This window comes from Tympanuchus pallidicinctus, unplaced genomic scaffold, assembly GCF_026119805.1.
Source record: "Tympanuchus pallidicinctus isolate F22 unplaced genomic scaffold, pur_lepc_1.0 scaffold22, whole genome shotgun sequence".
Lineage (NCBI taxonomy): Eukaryota > Metazoa > Chordata > Aves > Galliformes > Phasianidae > Tympanuchus > Tympanuchus pallidicinctus.
Genome location: NW_026294739.1, coordinates 32,419,608 through 32,434,409, shown reverse-complemented (window position 1 = coordinate 32,434,409; position 14,802 = coordinate 32,419,608). Strand labels below are relative to the sequence as shown.

Below are 14,802 nucleotides of genomic sequence, written 5' to 3'. Positions count from 1 at the left end.
AGGATTGTTCAAAAGGTCCCTCCAGTGAATAGTATAAATTAAATATCTACTGTGTGAGTATGGATGGCCTCACTGAGAATCTCAGGCTTTTTACAGATCAAGGAATTTACTGGTATACTAACATTAAACAAAATCCTAAGATAGCAGCCGTGCTTAAATATGCACAAATAGATTCGGATCACTTGATCTTTAGCTATCTGTGCATATTTTAAAATTGAAGTCTGTGTTTCAAGACAAATGGTTAAATGCAAGACTCGTTTACAGAAGCCCTTTGATTTCATTTGGAAATTGTAACAAGGGGTGCAGATGAGCACTAATTAGGCGCTTGTTTTGTGAAACTGCATGAGATGTGTTTCTAAGGCAGCTCTGTGCTGCACGAGGTCTGTACCTTTATCATTAGTGATAATAGTTAGGGTCTGAACAAAGACAGGGTTGACATTCAGCCTGTGTCTCCTGACCCTTTCATTTAAGTGAGGGAGCACAGACTGAACATGAGTTTGCAGTGCTCTTTGGTAAGAAAGAAAAATCTCTGTGTTGGCAGACAGATGAGGCACCCTCAGACTGGTAAACAGAGCGCCAAAATCCTGCAGGTACTTACATACTAAGTTGCTTTTGAAAGTTAGTTCTTTTATTTATGCTATACGACCTATTTACTAAAGCTTGCCCACAACAAGCTCTTGTGGGAAACAAGAAAGCAGCATCTTGAGTCATGAAAGGATTCAATCACTTTCCTTGAAGGTGGTGCTGTAGTAAAAATGTTAATGCCCAATTTCACATCGACTGACACAGAAGTCCTAGGACAGAGCTGGCATTTGCTTCGTGCTCAGTGCAGAGGTCCCTTCTGCCTCCGAAGAGGAAAGGATGTGGATTCACAATGGGGTGATGTATTGCTGTGCTTTAGATGCAGGAAATCCTTTGGAGCTAAACCTGATAAATGCAGTTAATGGAGACGTTATGATGACTTTACGAAGCTGTCCGGATGTATTAGGATTTTTCAGCTCCTTTCTAATAGCTTAGATTTGGATTTTTACAGAGAATATTTCTAACTGCATGCTCATTGAGTGTCACAGCCAGGCTTCTCGTGCAAAATATTTGCTGCTAAGAGAAAGATGAGACCAGCTTTAGATTTCTAGGAAACATTATCAAAGTAACGTGGGAGAAATGGGAATTCACTTTGTAATGCTGTATTAAAGCGCTTCTTAGATGGAAGGGAGAGTCTGGGTGTTTGGTAGCATGCTTGCAAAACAAAATACCAAGAAAATTAGATTATATTCAGAAATATCTTCAGTTATAATGTTTTGCATATGTTGTTTTACCCATAAGGGGGAGAATGAATGGACATTTTCTAAAACTTACAGCAGATTTTTTTTGTTTGCCTTGTATGCTATCTGTACTGATTTAACCAAAATTAGCTCTGAGACACACGTTTCATGCAGAATAAGCCGTGCTTTTCGTACTGAAGAGAAGCGAGGAATTTTCTCCTGCTTTGCTAATTCTTTCCATTTTTAAGACATTTAAGTGTTTTTTGCTTTGTCTATCAGCTGAAGATTCTTGACCCAATTCAGTAATTCTGCTAATTTTCAAACGTTTTTAGTGCAGTAGCCATTAGGTGGATGTTGAATTTGTAATTTCACTTGCCAGATTGCGTAGTGGTTTCTAACGCTTCTTGTCATGAAAACACAGGTCAATTTTTATATATATATATCTTTCTGTTTTCACTGCTTCCAGGCATTGCATTCAGTTTGAAAGCTTATTAGTTCTTTGTATCTAATATTAAGGCTTAACTAAAAAGTATCCATTCATTTTGCAATTATTGAAAATAAGACACAAAATTGATCTTAGTTTGATATGAAATTTACTACATGTATGAACTAAATGCCTTAAGTATTGAGGAAGTCACTAATTTAGAGGTGTCTTGTTACTGAGACAAACTTGCAAAACCCCCTGAATCCCAATTCACAAATTGGTTATTCGTTTGTCAGGGGATATTTCACATCTAACACATAAGCCCGCGACCTTTAATTAGAATTTTGCAGTTTGTTTTATGCCCCTTGAGGCTGACACCTTGAAATTTTTTTTTCTTGATTTCTTATGGCTAATAAGCATCTTTCCCTTCCCCTCTGGTACTTTAAAGAAAATGATGCAAATACACTTAATTACAGTGGTGGCAATAATTTGTTAGCTGAATATGTGATCAGGCAGATGCAAAAATGATCTGATTAGATCTGTGATCACACTGAAAATAAAGGTAACATACTGCTACATTTAAGAGAAACTGTTCTTTTTGTCCTCCATTTCCAGGAGGGAAGAAGCATGTCCCGTCTGTCTCTAACACGGTCCCCAGTTTCTCCTCTGGCTGCTCAAGGAATTCCTCTCCCAGCTCAGCTCACCAAGTCGAACGCTCCTGTGCACATCGATGTAGGAGGACACATGTACACCAGCAGCCTGGCTACCCTGACCAAGTACCCAGACTCCAGGTAAGACTTCTGTATTTTCAGTCTCTCTGCCTCATTCCGTTCATTGCATGGAAATACTCGTGCACCTGTGTGGCATATTTTGGTGTGAAATACCATTTATTATATATTGACTTATGAATAATTCAGTTTCCAATTTATACGTTAACTTCACTGGTGTTGTATAGAAAAAATGCCTGTACAATTTATGTATTATTTAGAGAGCCTATTCATTTTCCCTCTCAGTGTCTTCAGCACTGTACTGCTACGTGTGAAGCACCTGTTGGTGTCCTGGATTATTTCCAACTGTACCTAGCAACCTATTCCTTTCAGATTTAGGGGAAAAAAATACTTCTTTTTTCCCCTTTTGAGAGAACAAAACAGTTCAGTTATACTAGGACAGACAGATGCTTTTGTTGGCCAGCAGAAATCCTAAAGTCAGGCATAGCTCAGTGCCTCTGTGGCAGCAGCTATGTCCTGTGGGCAGTGGCCAGTATAGCAGCTCCATGCACTTGCAGCCACACTTTGGATCCAGTTTTTATACTTTAGGGTAGCTGATCAGCACTGAAGATGTTGATGACAAGCCTGGCAAAAAGAATTTAGTTCTGGCCGTATTATCGCAGAGGGAACTCCAGATACATCAAACTATGAACTGAGGTGGCATGAAAATATTGTACGTGTAACACTGTCTCTTTGTTACTTGCCCAGGTCCCAGTTCTCTGGGGTACTGGGCACCACGATGTATGGGTCAGCCTGGGTAGCATCAGACCTGTAATGGTACTGTGAAAGAGATCGCTGTTTTCAGGGTTAAAATATTTTCATTTTAGTAGTACCGGATTTTGCTTTACAGTTATTGATCACTAAAATGATTCATCCTTTTGTCATTCTGACTGTTATGCTTCAGAAGGATAAATGCCTCATGTGTAACCACCAGAAGGTGTAGATGTGTAGCATGGAGGTGCCTGTCAGACTGCGTAAAGGAGACTATGGACTCAAAAGTAATCCAGAGCTCAGGCCAGCGAGTTATCAGAGATTTTGCTACCCACATGGCCAGTATTTCTGTAAAGAGAAGGACTTTTTTTTTTCTTTATTGACAACCACTGTAAAGCTCTAGATTTATTTGGGGATTTTTCCTTTTAAAGAACTAGCTTTTTGGCACAGAATTGGCAGGTTCTCAAGCAATAAATGTCATTTATGGAGATACCTTGATATGCTTCTGATGTCATAAAGCTGGACTTGTGTTCTCATGCCAAGGAGAGATACTTGCTACATTGTCTATGGGAAAGAAACAATTATTAAAATACCTGTATCCTATGGTTAGGCTGAAACCATATATATATATATATTTTTTTTTTTTTTTTCCAGAACAGTTGCTGTTTATGTTTGTGTGGTACTTTAATCATAGAGAAGTCTGTTTGGTGGGGAGAGATTTACAACAGGAGCAGACAATTGCTTCATAGTAGAAAAATACAGAGAAGATTCAGTAGTTGTGATGGAATAGCACATCTGTTTCTGCGTTTTAAAATATCACTGCTGACACTATTTTTAAAATGTGCCTCATATCAGACTTGCTTAATAAAAAAATGTACATAAATTCACATATTTTATATAAAAAGAACAGAGTAGTGATTTAAAATCTTTTTCCTGTTTGCGAAGATACCAGAAGCATATTCCATAAGGTTCTGTAGTTCTATTAAGTTAAAAATACAAAACTGTGACTGACCAGAGCTCTTGTGCTGCCAGATGTTTTGCTGTGTACTGTATGTTGTTTGCATTGCAGTATTATCTCATAAGGCTTGAATGCTTTCTCAGCTGCTCAAACTTCAGTTCTTACAGGAGTAAGAGCTTGAAGAGCTAGATCTGAAAATCAGAAGGATTACATAGTAGCCGTGTATATTTTTATAGCAAAACATAACCCCTTACCACCCCTATGTAGATTGCATTGCTACATGTGTTATGGATGGCGAGTTCACTTTAAGTTTCAAATCAAATCTTAGTTGTTGTGTTTTTTTTTTTTTCTTTTCTTCTTCATAATTTGGCTTTTTGCAGCAGTGCACTGTAGACTTGGTTGGTTGCCCCATTGAGCCTGTCCTACTCTCATTCCCAGTTAAATCAAAATAAAACTTGCAGTTATTTCAGTGGGGATGATGGGAGCTCCTGATGGTGCTTCGCTGCCTGTGTGTGATTCTTCCACAAGGCACAGATTTCCATTGCAGTGCTCTGGATGAGAGAGGCATCTCTTGCAGATGCAAGAAGAAGGAGATAGCTTTTCTGGGTGAGACATCTGGAAAGAATGCCAGAGCACTATTAAATTATGCTCACTTGATGATGTGCATGGCCGCATATAGAGGCATAGCCATACTCATCCACATGCAGAGTTTCCTGGATTATTTTGGACAGCATATTAAACTCTTGGTTTGAGCATGAATTTATAAGCTTCAAATCCAAGAAATTAAACAAATTTCTAGTTTCTGTTTCAGGGAAAGATGTAAGCATATGCTGAAATGCATTGTTAAATCTTAGCTTGTGTCACATAAAATATAATTTGCACTCACTAAAAGTGAAAGCTGTGGGAATAACCTTCCTGTTCATGTTACAACCTCTATCTCTTTTTCTGTGTTCCAAAATCCCAAATAGACTTTTAGCTTGTAATTTATACAGCACATGCACATTTAAGCACATGTGTATAAACATGATCGTACACAGAGACATCACTTGCTAATGGGAAACGGAAAACAATCACTGAATCATGTTTATCTTTCAATAGTATTTGAAGGAGGCCCAATCCTGTTAGGTCCTAAATGAACTCAGTTTGTGTTGACTTCAGCGGGAGGGAAGAGCTCTCAGCAGCTTGCCAGATCAGGCCCAGCAGGAGCAAGTATAGGTATGACCAGTTCCTGCCTATACCTGCTCTCCAGTCACCCCTCTGGTATGACATAAATTACACCTGACAGCAGGCAGCGTGATACATTTCTTATTGTAATTTGTTAGGATTGACTGTGCTCAGCCCACTCGCTTGCTTTACTTGTCTGATCCCAAGTTATGTGGTTAGCCCTAATTCATGGAAACAAAGGACCAGATTCTGGGAGTCTTACTCACATGAGGGAAATAGCTGGCAATGTAAAGCTGGAGAACTAATTTTGCATTTCAGTGATCCCAGAGTTGTTTTGGAGAAACTTTGATGAAGTCTTTGATGGTGTTCATACTACAGTGCAGCTGCTGGGAGAAGAGAATTTGTCCATTGATTAGATTTGCATAAGCAAAGAGAGCCAGATTAGGCATTAAATGTGGCAGATGCCCTCTTTCCAGTGAATTTTTATGGGCTACATAACTTCTCCAAAGAAGAGAACACTGGAGCAGCACACAACTGTTGTGGCAAAAGGGAAGGGTTAAACAGCCACTGCGAAGGACAGTTTCTAAACTAGACATGCTCACCTTAGTCTTTACTCTTACAAGTTTTCCCAGTTGGCTTTTTAAATGAAACACCTTATAAATAAGTAAACTGGATATTCAAAGGGTGAAAGGCAAGGGAAAAAAGAAACAAGCAAAAGATACTGTGAGCAGAAACAACGTAAACACAGCATAATAGTCACAGAGAGGATCTCAGAAGTAGTAGTATTAATCCCTCTACTTATAACTAGTTGAAGCTGCTATTCTTGTATACCTGAAATTGCCATTCAAGTTAACAAGTTTTGGGGGATTCTTGGAGGCTGGCACTGACTTACTGCATCTAAGGCTCACTTTCTCTAGCTTAGTTTTAGTAAGTTTTCTCACCAAAACTGCCAACTCTGATAGTTGTGAGCTACAGGTGTGTAAAGCAAAGAAAAAAAATATGTTGAATACTCTTACTGTCAATATCTTATTTCTAAAGTAACCAGCTGAACAGATCAATTATTCAACTTTGAGAGCACTTCCTCTAGAAATTCCATTGATGTTTTCACCCACAGGACCTCTAAAAGCAACCCTTTCACACGTTGACACTTGAATATGGATTTATATGACAGATTATAAGGGAAGTCTGTAAAGACTTTAGCACATCTATAAAGTGAGCTGCAAATTGTATTTATTCAAGGGAATGTGGTAGCTCTTAAAAAACAAAAATAAAAACCAACCAGAAATCCAAGCTTTTAATGTGCAAAGTCGAATACCCAAAGATGCTGCCAAATCATCTAGTCTTACTCCCACTGAGTTCAGTGACAGATATCTCATCGACTTTAAGTGGAAAAGAACTAAAAGTTCTAAATCCCCTTATACCACAGCAAGCACACACTTTGCCATTTCACTGAAAATTTTGATATGATTTTTAAGTTGTTAGAAAGCAGAATGACATTTTTTTCATTAGAAAAAATGAAAAACAGGCCTGTTCTTTTTACAGCCCTGTTTAACATTTATCTCAGAGAATTGCTGTGAGCTCCCTGTGAATTGTTCAGCTATAAAGGGTAAATAAATTTACTTTACATTCTTGGTTAATTAGTATTTGTTGTCTAACCCTCTGTTAAAGATAAATATGTTATTTTGTGAAGCAAGGTTATAAGAGGTCTCACTTCCAGCAGCGTTGCTCATGTGCGAGAAGTGAGCAGACATCCTTGTAATTGGGGCAGAGGTTCCCTGGTGGGAGCAGTGTGGTCACACAGACCCAGAGGAGCTTCCCCAACACCGCTTGGCAGAACAAGGTGGCTGGGACCTGCCGGACTGGACCTGCCTGCCTTCAGCCTTTACTCTGTCTGGTTAACCGAGAACACCCACCTTTTTAAAGTTTTCTTACCTCTTTAGGAAAGCAAAACTTGCTGGCTCTGTGGCCCAAGGCAGTGCTGGTGCTAACAGTGCATGCCCTGACCTTGAGGCACCTTGGCTTCTGGAGATGGCGTCCACACATCTGGAGGCTCTGCCCTCCAGAGAAAACCAGCACAGGCTTTTCTTAACAGTTTCAGAAAGCAGTGATATGACTGTAGGTTTTAAGAGGCATGGTATAATTTTCCTGTTTTCTCTGCCTTATTTTCCTCTGAACACATGATCTTTTGGAGGGAATTTACAAAAGAGCCCCCTAAAGTTTCGGACTTTTTCTTGTCAAAGCAAGCTCTATTCTTTTATAAAGCCACATTTGGACAAGCTCTCCTAGCAAGCATGCTCTTCTGAGCCCAGCTGCACAGTAAGTCATCTAGATTCCCCTGTTGCTGGAACTCAGCAGCAACACCCAAGATCTTTTCTTCTCCCCACCTCTCTGCAGTCACACCAGGCTGGACTGAATTCCAGACCAACATTCTTCTCCAAGTTTCAAGACTCACCTATTGTAGCTGCCAGACCATGACTGCTGACACCGTATAGCCAGATACAGATTAACTCAAACACATCCAATACTGAGATTGTCAAAACAGATTTTCCACTTCACCCTTTACAACTAAAAACTTCCTGCTCTTCTTGGGAGAGAGCAGGGAAATTAACTCGGATGTATTCAGTGTGTATAATTCTCCAGATTTAGCACACATAAGAGCACATAGGATCAGTCCAGTGTTACCACCATTGACTTGTTAACTCCTCATCAGATCTATGGAGTCCTGATGTTATTACAAGAAAACAATGCCAATTATCAGATCCTGTCATTCACCACATACTGGCAGAAGGGTGTAAATCAGTTCTTAAACAAATCCTCCGCTTTGGCCAGGAAGTTAAGACCAAATTTGTTCATAACCAGAGGCTGATTGTGGCCTCTAAAACACAGTGCATTTGTGGTCAGGGTTGCAATTTGGAGCAGAAAACTGCCAGCTCTCCTGGGTCCACTCGCTCTCTTTTGACCCTGTATAATTGTTAGTATCAATACTAACCTAGGGGTTTCCAAAACCTCTCAATTCCAATTCCATACCACGCTGGCCACAGCTCACTCACTCAGTGTGTGTGTATGGCATGTTGTCCCTCTTCAGTATCTCTGCAGACCTGCTTAGTGATGCTCTTTCAGCACAATGTGTGCCTGCCATGGCACATTATACGAGCAGTAAGGTACTGCTCTTCCCAGTGAAGTCGTCTGTGGCTCAGGCATAACCAGGCTAAAAGGCATGGTCTGTTACCCAAAAGGCAAAGTTTCTGAATTGGTGCCTACAGCCCACATTCAGGCAAAGCTCTACAAAACACACCTGCATGTGAGCTGCAGCACAAAGCTCATTAATTTTAATGGATATTATGAACTTGAAGCATACATGGACTTTAAAGGAAAACACTTGAAGAGGTAGGATTGTTTTCCTGTGCTACTGATGCTCAGAGCTGCAGAGCCGAGGTATGGCTCCAGCACTGTGGTTGTGGTGCACTGGCACTGGAGTGCTGAGCTTGCCAGGGGCCCCCCAGCTCTGCTGCAGAAGACAGCAAGGAAAGGAATAGAAAAGCAGAAATTTCGGTTATGCACAAAGCCTTTTCTGAATTAACATAAGAATTTTCATTGACATTAAAATCATTTTCTGTTACATTTAATGCACCTGTAATTAACAGAAAAATCTTGAGAGTTTTTCTCATTTGGTTGCTGACTGGGCAGGTCTTTGGTTTCCAAGGGAATTCTGACCAGCAGAACAGTTAATGGGAAAAAAAAATCCTCAAAAAACCCTTTCTGTATCCCACCCTTCTTTCCCCCCCCAGCTTGCATCTAAACCTGTGAGTGCTGTGCTCACCTGAGTGGAAACTGGAATCAGCAAAGAACTCTTATTTCTAGATTGCTGAATCAAGTAATGGAAAAGGAACCAGGCATTCCCTGCCTGCACAGCAAACATTGCTGTTTTGTAAAGGTGCTGTGTGGCTGCAGCCACCTGAGTCCATGCAGCTCTCTGGGAAGCGTGAGAAGTTAGGGGCAGGATGGGAGCTGCTTCCAGGACCCAGCCAGCAAAACTCCTGGGTAGCACGGAGGTCAGAGTATGGCAGGCAGAGGTGGAAAACCCTTCGTTCTCCTGGCTGGACTCGTTGGAGCTGATGTGGCAGCCGCCTCAACAGCGCCAGGCCTGAAAGGAGCAGGGCATTGCCTGGCTAAAGGAGGTGCACTGGATGTGGCCTCCATGGAATAAAAATCTGCAACAGGGGAGTAATTACAGCTGGGGATAATGACTTAGATACCCTGTCTCTACATTCTATTAGAGGGAAAAATCCTAGAATCAAAGTCTGCTTTGAGAAACTGAGCAGAGCTCATGGAAATAATACACAAAAACAGATCTGCCTGTGTTAACTAAAGATGCTGCTGCATTTCTGCAGTGGTGGTGGCTTTGGTGGTAAAGGAGAACAAGCCCTCTAACGTAACTGTTCAGTCCAGTGACTGTGAGAGATGGGAGCGAAGGAATTTGTATGGAAACTGATTCTTCAGACCTGTCTGTGTCCATCTCTCCAGGATCTCTGACTAACTGGCATGTAGGGAGCCACAACAGAGCTGAGCTGTCTGCTGTGATAAAAGTGTTTACTCCTTACTGGACTTCATAAATGCTGCCTTGCCCAGCACAGCTGCTGCCCAGGGACTGCCTGCAGGCTCTGGAGAGGGAAGCAGAGCTTATCCTTCGGGAACACAAATCTTAGTGTAATTGGGTGCAGAGATTGGGACCTGTCAATGAACGAATTATTGGTATGTTTACTTGGAATATTTGATGAAATGTATGAGAGAATGTTACACAGCTAGTCTCTGATGAACACTTTTTCCAAAATTATTATTTCTCTGTATACGTATATATATTACAGCCTGAGCTGTGGAGTTCTAGGCACAAATAGGTATTATAGCATGTAGAAAGGGGAAGATTGTGCTACTGTTGGAGAGGACAAGATAGCAAACCACACTCATCCACCTGACAGAAATAAAATTATGGCTGTGTTGTTAAGCCCAGCACAGGCTGCTCAAAAAGCCTGAAGTTGAGAAAATTCCACATTCCTGATCTAGATATTACCTTGTTTGGCTTGGCTAGTCAAAAGGGAAGAGAAAGGAGGTGTCCTCTATGCAATCTGTCCATCCAGTCTATGGCCAGAGGGATGTCACTTGTGGCCTTTGAGAGCGGCTCAGGCCTGCTGGGCTGTGTCTCTCCAATATCTTCGGTGCAAACTCAGATGACCATGTCTCGTTTTCTGCTCTTCTCTGTTCTCCTGCAACAATAACTGGGCTGAGTTTAGCCCATTAGAATTTCCCTCCTTCCTGTTTACAATGGGTTAAAAATCAGTCTGTTTAAAAATCAGTCAGTTAAAACTCACACATAGAGCCCAGAAGACAGGGAGACCAGTAATTCAGCATTTTCTTGCTTTAGCGCTCTGTATTTATAGCAGTTTCTGAGGTTAGTTGGTTAAGTCCTTTGTCATTTTTCTAATTCCTTCTTTTGCTTACCACTCACCTCTCACCTGCCAGGGTACTTCAGTGCCAGTAGCACAATTTAAGTATTTTTCAGCAGTTGTTTTCAGGGCACTAACATGAAACATGAAAAGCATCAGCATTAGCAGCATGGTTTGAGAAACAGCTCCCATAAGATGCTATGGAAGTAACCTGTCTCCTTTTATGTGCTGCTAATGGAGGCTGCTTTTCTGCTGGTGAACACAGTGCAAAGTACTGCACCTTTGCCCAGTTTCATAGTTGTAGCAACTTCACACTTAAAACAAAGGGGAATCCCCTCTATTGATGGTTTTCTTTTTTTTTTTTTTTGTATGCCCAGTAGACACAACACATGGAGAGGACTTATGTTAAGATGTGGGTTCGGTAACTTTGTGTTGGAAATCATGTCCTGAGGTCACAGCAAACCACTGCACCAGCAAAGCAAAAGAGATGTTACCTCTTCATATTTGGTCTTTGAGTACACATCACTGGTGTTTGTCTTGTGATTTATAAACTTTTGCTTTATAATGACTCTGCAATGGCAAGTAGACCTGGTCTCCTTAGGGGGATATTTCATGAACTACTTAGGAAGTTTATAAAAAAGAGTCCCTAGATTATGAAGCAAGGGGTATCTGTTTTGTAAGGAACATGTTACGAAATGAATTTGTCTTTAGGCCTAATTTAATTATTTTAATGATCCCACTGGTAGTTGTTGTAGGTGTCGTTCTGTGTATATATTGTGACCTACATGCTTGTGATCATTTATGAAATCTAAGATTTAAAAATACATTGGGCCTTATTAATTCATTGCCTTCTATCACTGAAGTAAATTGAGGTAGCTTGGATATTAGTACAAGGGGCCAAATCTGTCTTCCAGTGAAGACCATGAGAGTTTTACTGTAAGCATAAATGGAAACAAAATAAGTCCTGTTCTTTTAGAAAAGTGCCCCAAATAATCCCTGGTGTAACTGTTCACTGCTGTGGAGTGAGGCCAGGAAAGCATATTGATGTGAGGACAGGAACTTGTCAAAGACATCTGAAGGTGTAAAATCAACAGGCAGGTGAGCACAGAAGACTCCTACCCTTACAGGTAGGTGCATGTGCCTTTCCTGGCCAGGTGGCCTTCAAAAAAAGAAGACTTCATTGGCTTTGAAGGAGATACTCCAAATTCATACCCGTAAAATTGAAAATAGAATTAATCTATTCATGGGCTAATAAAGCCTTTAAGAACAAACTGCATATTTAAATAGAAGAAATATGTAGGCATGCAAACACAGGATTCAATTCTGAAAGCACAGAGGAGGCTAGATCTCTCAAGCACAGTGACAACGTGATGCGGACCATGCTAGGCTATAGCAAACACAGGTTGTGCCCTAAACTGCTGTTAGCTACATCAGTTCCGCCAAGTTTCTTTGTTACATGAATGTAACAAATAGATTAATATGCTTAGTCCTTGCAGCACAACAGCTTGCTCCATTGTGCTATTCTGACATCAAATGAATATTCTGCTGAGTGAGAACGGGTAAGTATTGCCACTCTCATCCCCGGTATAACTGCACTGATACAGTGTTACCCAGGATGGTGGCTCTCCTAACATGATTTTGCAGCTGGGAGAAGCTGCAGAGTTAGAAATATGCTCCAGAGTTATAAACTCATATCTCCATGCTCTATCCACCGTTACCTACTCTTCTAACTCATCTGCTGTGATTAGCATGCATTTTATTTTCTAGTACTTAAAAATAATTTGCAGGCAAATTTTAAGAGATTTTGTACTTTGGTATTTTTGTTGTTGATGTTTTCACCTGATTTGCTCTTGCTTGAATCTGTGCTAGGAGGGCTGGCTTTTAGCTTAGCATGCGTGCACTTACTGCATTCCTCATTGATACAATCCCTGTGATGACTGCCTGTCTACCAGAGCTGGGCACCAGACAAACAGGCTAAGCAGAGGTATTCCAGTGTTCATATGTACTGTATTGATTTCACTCTACTGTAGTATGGTATGAGTTTAAAGGCTAAAATTCCTGCTTTTTTATCTGCTGAGGACCACAAAAAGCAATACCTGAAAGGAATCCTGCACGTGGATGCTGGGAAGCTATTATGCAGCACTTGCAACGTTACTCTTGGTCAGACTCAGAAAGGATCAGTTGGCAAGCACTGGAAACTGAGATTTTCACCGTAAAGCTGAAACGCTGAAGGAATCCCAGTCCAAAGGGCAGGCTGCCGTTACGCCTCTGTCCTAATGGAGAGCAGATGCTACCAGTGCTGCAGGTAATCCGTTTAGATCTGGTAGAAGCTTTTGCAGCAGCAAATCTCTCTCTTGAGAAAGCAGACAATGAAAAACAGGGACCCTTCTTTTAACATTGGTGTCATACTGTGTTGATGGTGTTATGCCAATGACTTGTATGGGTATGATTACATCAGAGGCTGCAGATTTGGCATTTGGGGAACATGGTATGCCTTCAGGGAGATCACTGCTTAAATTCTGCCATTGCAAAACTTACATATAATTTCACGGACAAACTTGGCTAGTTGAACTCCACGGGAATCAGTAGATGACAGTAGAAAGAAACTTGGTCCTCCACTTGTGTTGGGGTTGTCTGGGAGGGAATGAGGGCTGAACTTGGGCCAGAAGTACTTACCACTGCTTTTGAAAGAGGAATAAATTCAGTGATGGCTTTTTTTTTTTTTTTTTTCCCCCTCCAATTAAAAAGATGGATTTGTTGCCAGCTGTAAACATTTCCTCTTCTGTTCACATCCAGTTATATTCTGTTTGCAGATGCAAGGGTTAAAGTGGGAGCTGCCTTCTGTTTTCAGTTAAGTCAAAGGATGTTTTGGCCTTGACTTCACTGGGACCAGAATCAAACCCATGACCATAGTATTGTATTTAAGAATGAATCTCTCTCAGTCACATAAAAAAGCCAGGTTCGACTTTCAGCACCTCATCATAATCCAACAGTTAACAGTTTTCTTATTACTTTCAAGTTTTCCCCAAGCTTAAGCCCAGAGCATCCTCTGTGCAGCAGGTATATTGATTGCCATCTCCCTCTGGGGTGCCGTTTCCCCCTCTGCAATAAGGCCCCCCACTCTTCCAGAATGTGGCTGGGGAGCCTGGTTCTCCCACTTCATGTATCTGTGCATCAGTGTTTCTCTTTATCTGCTCTTTCCCTGCTGCTGGAACAAAAAACTTAGTGAAAATCACACTCTGATTCTGCCTTTCACCTGCCAACTGCTCAGACACACCAGCAAAAAAACCGTTGCCCAAGTCTTCCAACTTGCAACATACAGATGTAAGGTCTTTGTTGGTTGTTTTCCCTTCGAAATAACTTTAACAAATTATTATTGACATGCTCAGTTTCTCTAAGGGAGCCAGGAAAAATACATTGAATACAGCATAATTAAATGCAAAAATAAGCAGGAGCATAATTCAAGCATTGTTTTAAGTGTGACAACAAAAACATGGATAGAAAAAACTGGATACAACTTCCAAATCACTTGCTTACAGAGAATTGCAAACAGCTGTGGCCTTGGGCGTGCCCATAACTGCCCCTGGTGTTTTTGTGCCAGAGCAGTGGTGTGAGCTGCATGAGGTATTCAGCAGTGTGGTGCTGGGACTGTGCAAAATAAGTGTAGCTTATTCACCAGAGAACAAAAAGATGGGGTGCAGGAAAACCAAATGGAGGATGAATGTAAGATAAGCTCTTTTTTCCATATTATAATTCTCAGCAAGAGAAGAGTTACCAGTTTCACAAATTGGCATGCCAGCCAATTGCCAGTATTACCACATGGCCTGAGTTGTAAGCAGAAAGTTAAATTATCCGTACCCAGAGTCGCTGGTATCATTCTTGTTCATGTCAGTGGAGAGCATCCTGATGTAGTGGAAGGCAGTGGAGCTCCTGACAGGCTGTGCCTAGCGACTTTTTTCTGCTGGCCTGGAAAGAAAGAAAACAGTAGTAGGAAAAAATTGCTCAGCTTTCACATGCTTGTGCTCAGAAGTGCAGGGATATGGCTTGCACAGATGAAATATTGTAGCAGTTTGCA

The 14,802-nt window shown here is 41.0% G+C and overlaps 1 protein-coding gene across 5 annotated transcripts in view; it reads left to right on the top strand.

Moving 5' to 3' along the window:
* Nucleotides 1-14,802, top strand: part of KCTD15 (potassium channel tetramerization domain containing 15) — a 197,986-nt gene that overhangs the window by 159,711 nt on the left and 23,473 nt on the right. For all 5 annotated transcript variants that reach the window (XM_052685844.1, XM_052685840.1, XM_052685843.1 and 2 more), the window contains one exon: nt 2,302-2,477. In XM_052685844.1, coding sequence (XP_052541804.1) covers nt 2,314-2,477 — 164 coding nt within the window. In that variant the 5' untranslated portion in view covers nt 2,302-2,313. The remainder of the gene's footprint in view (nt 1-2,301; nt 2,478-14,802) is intronic.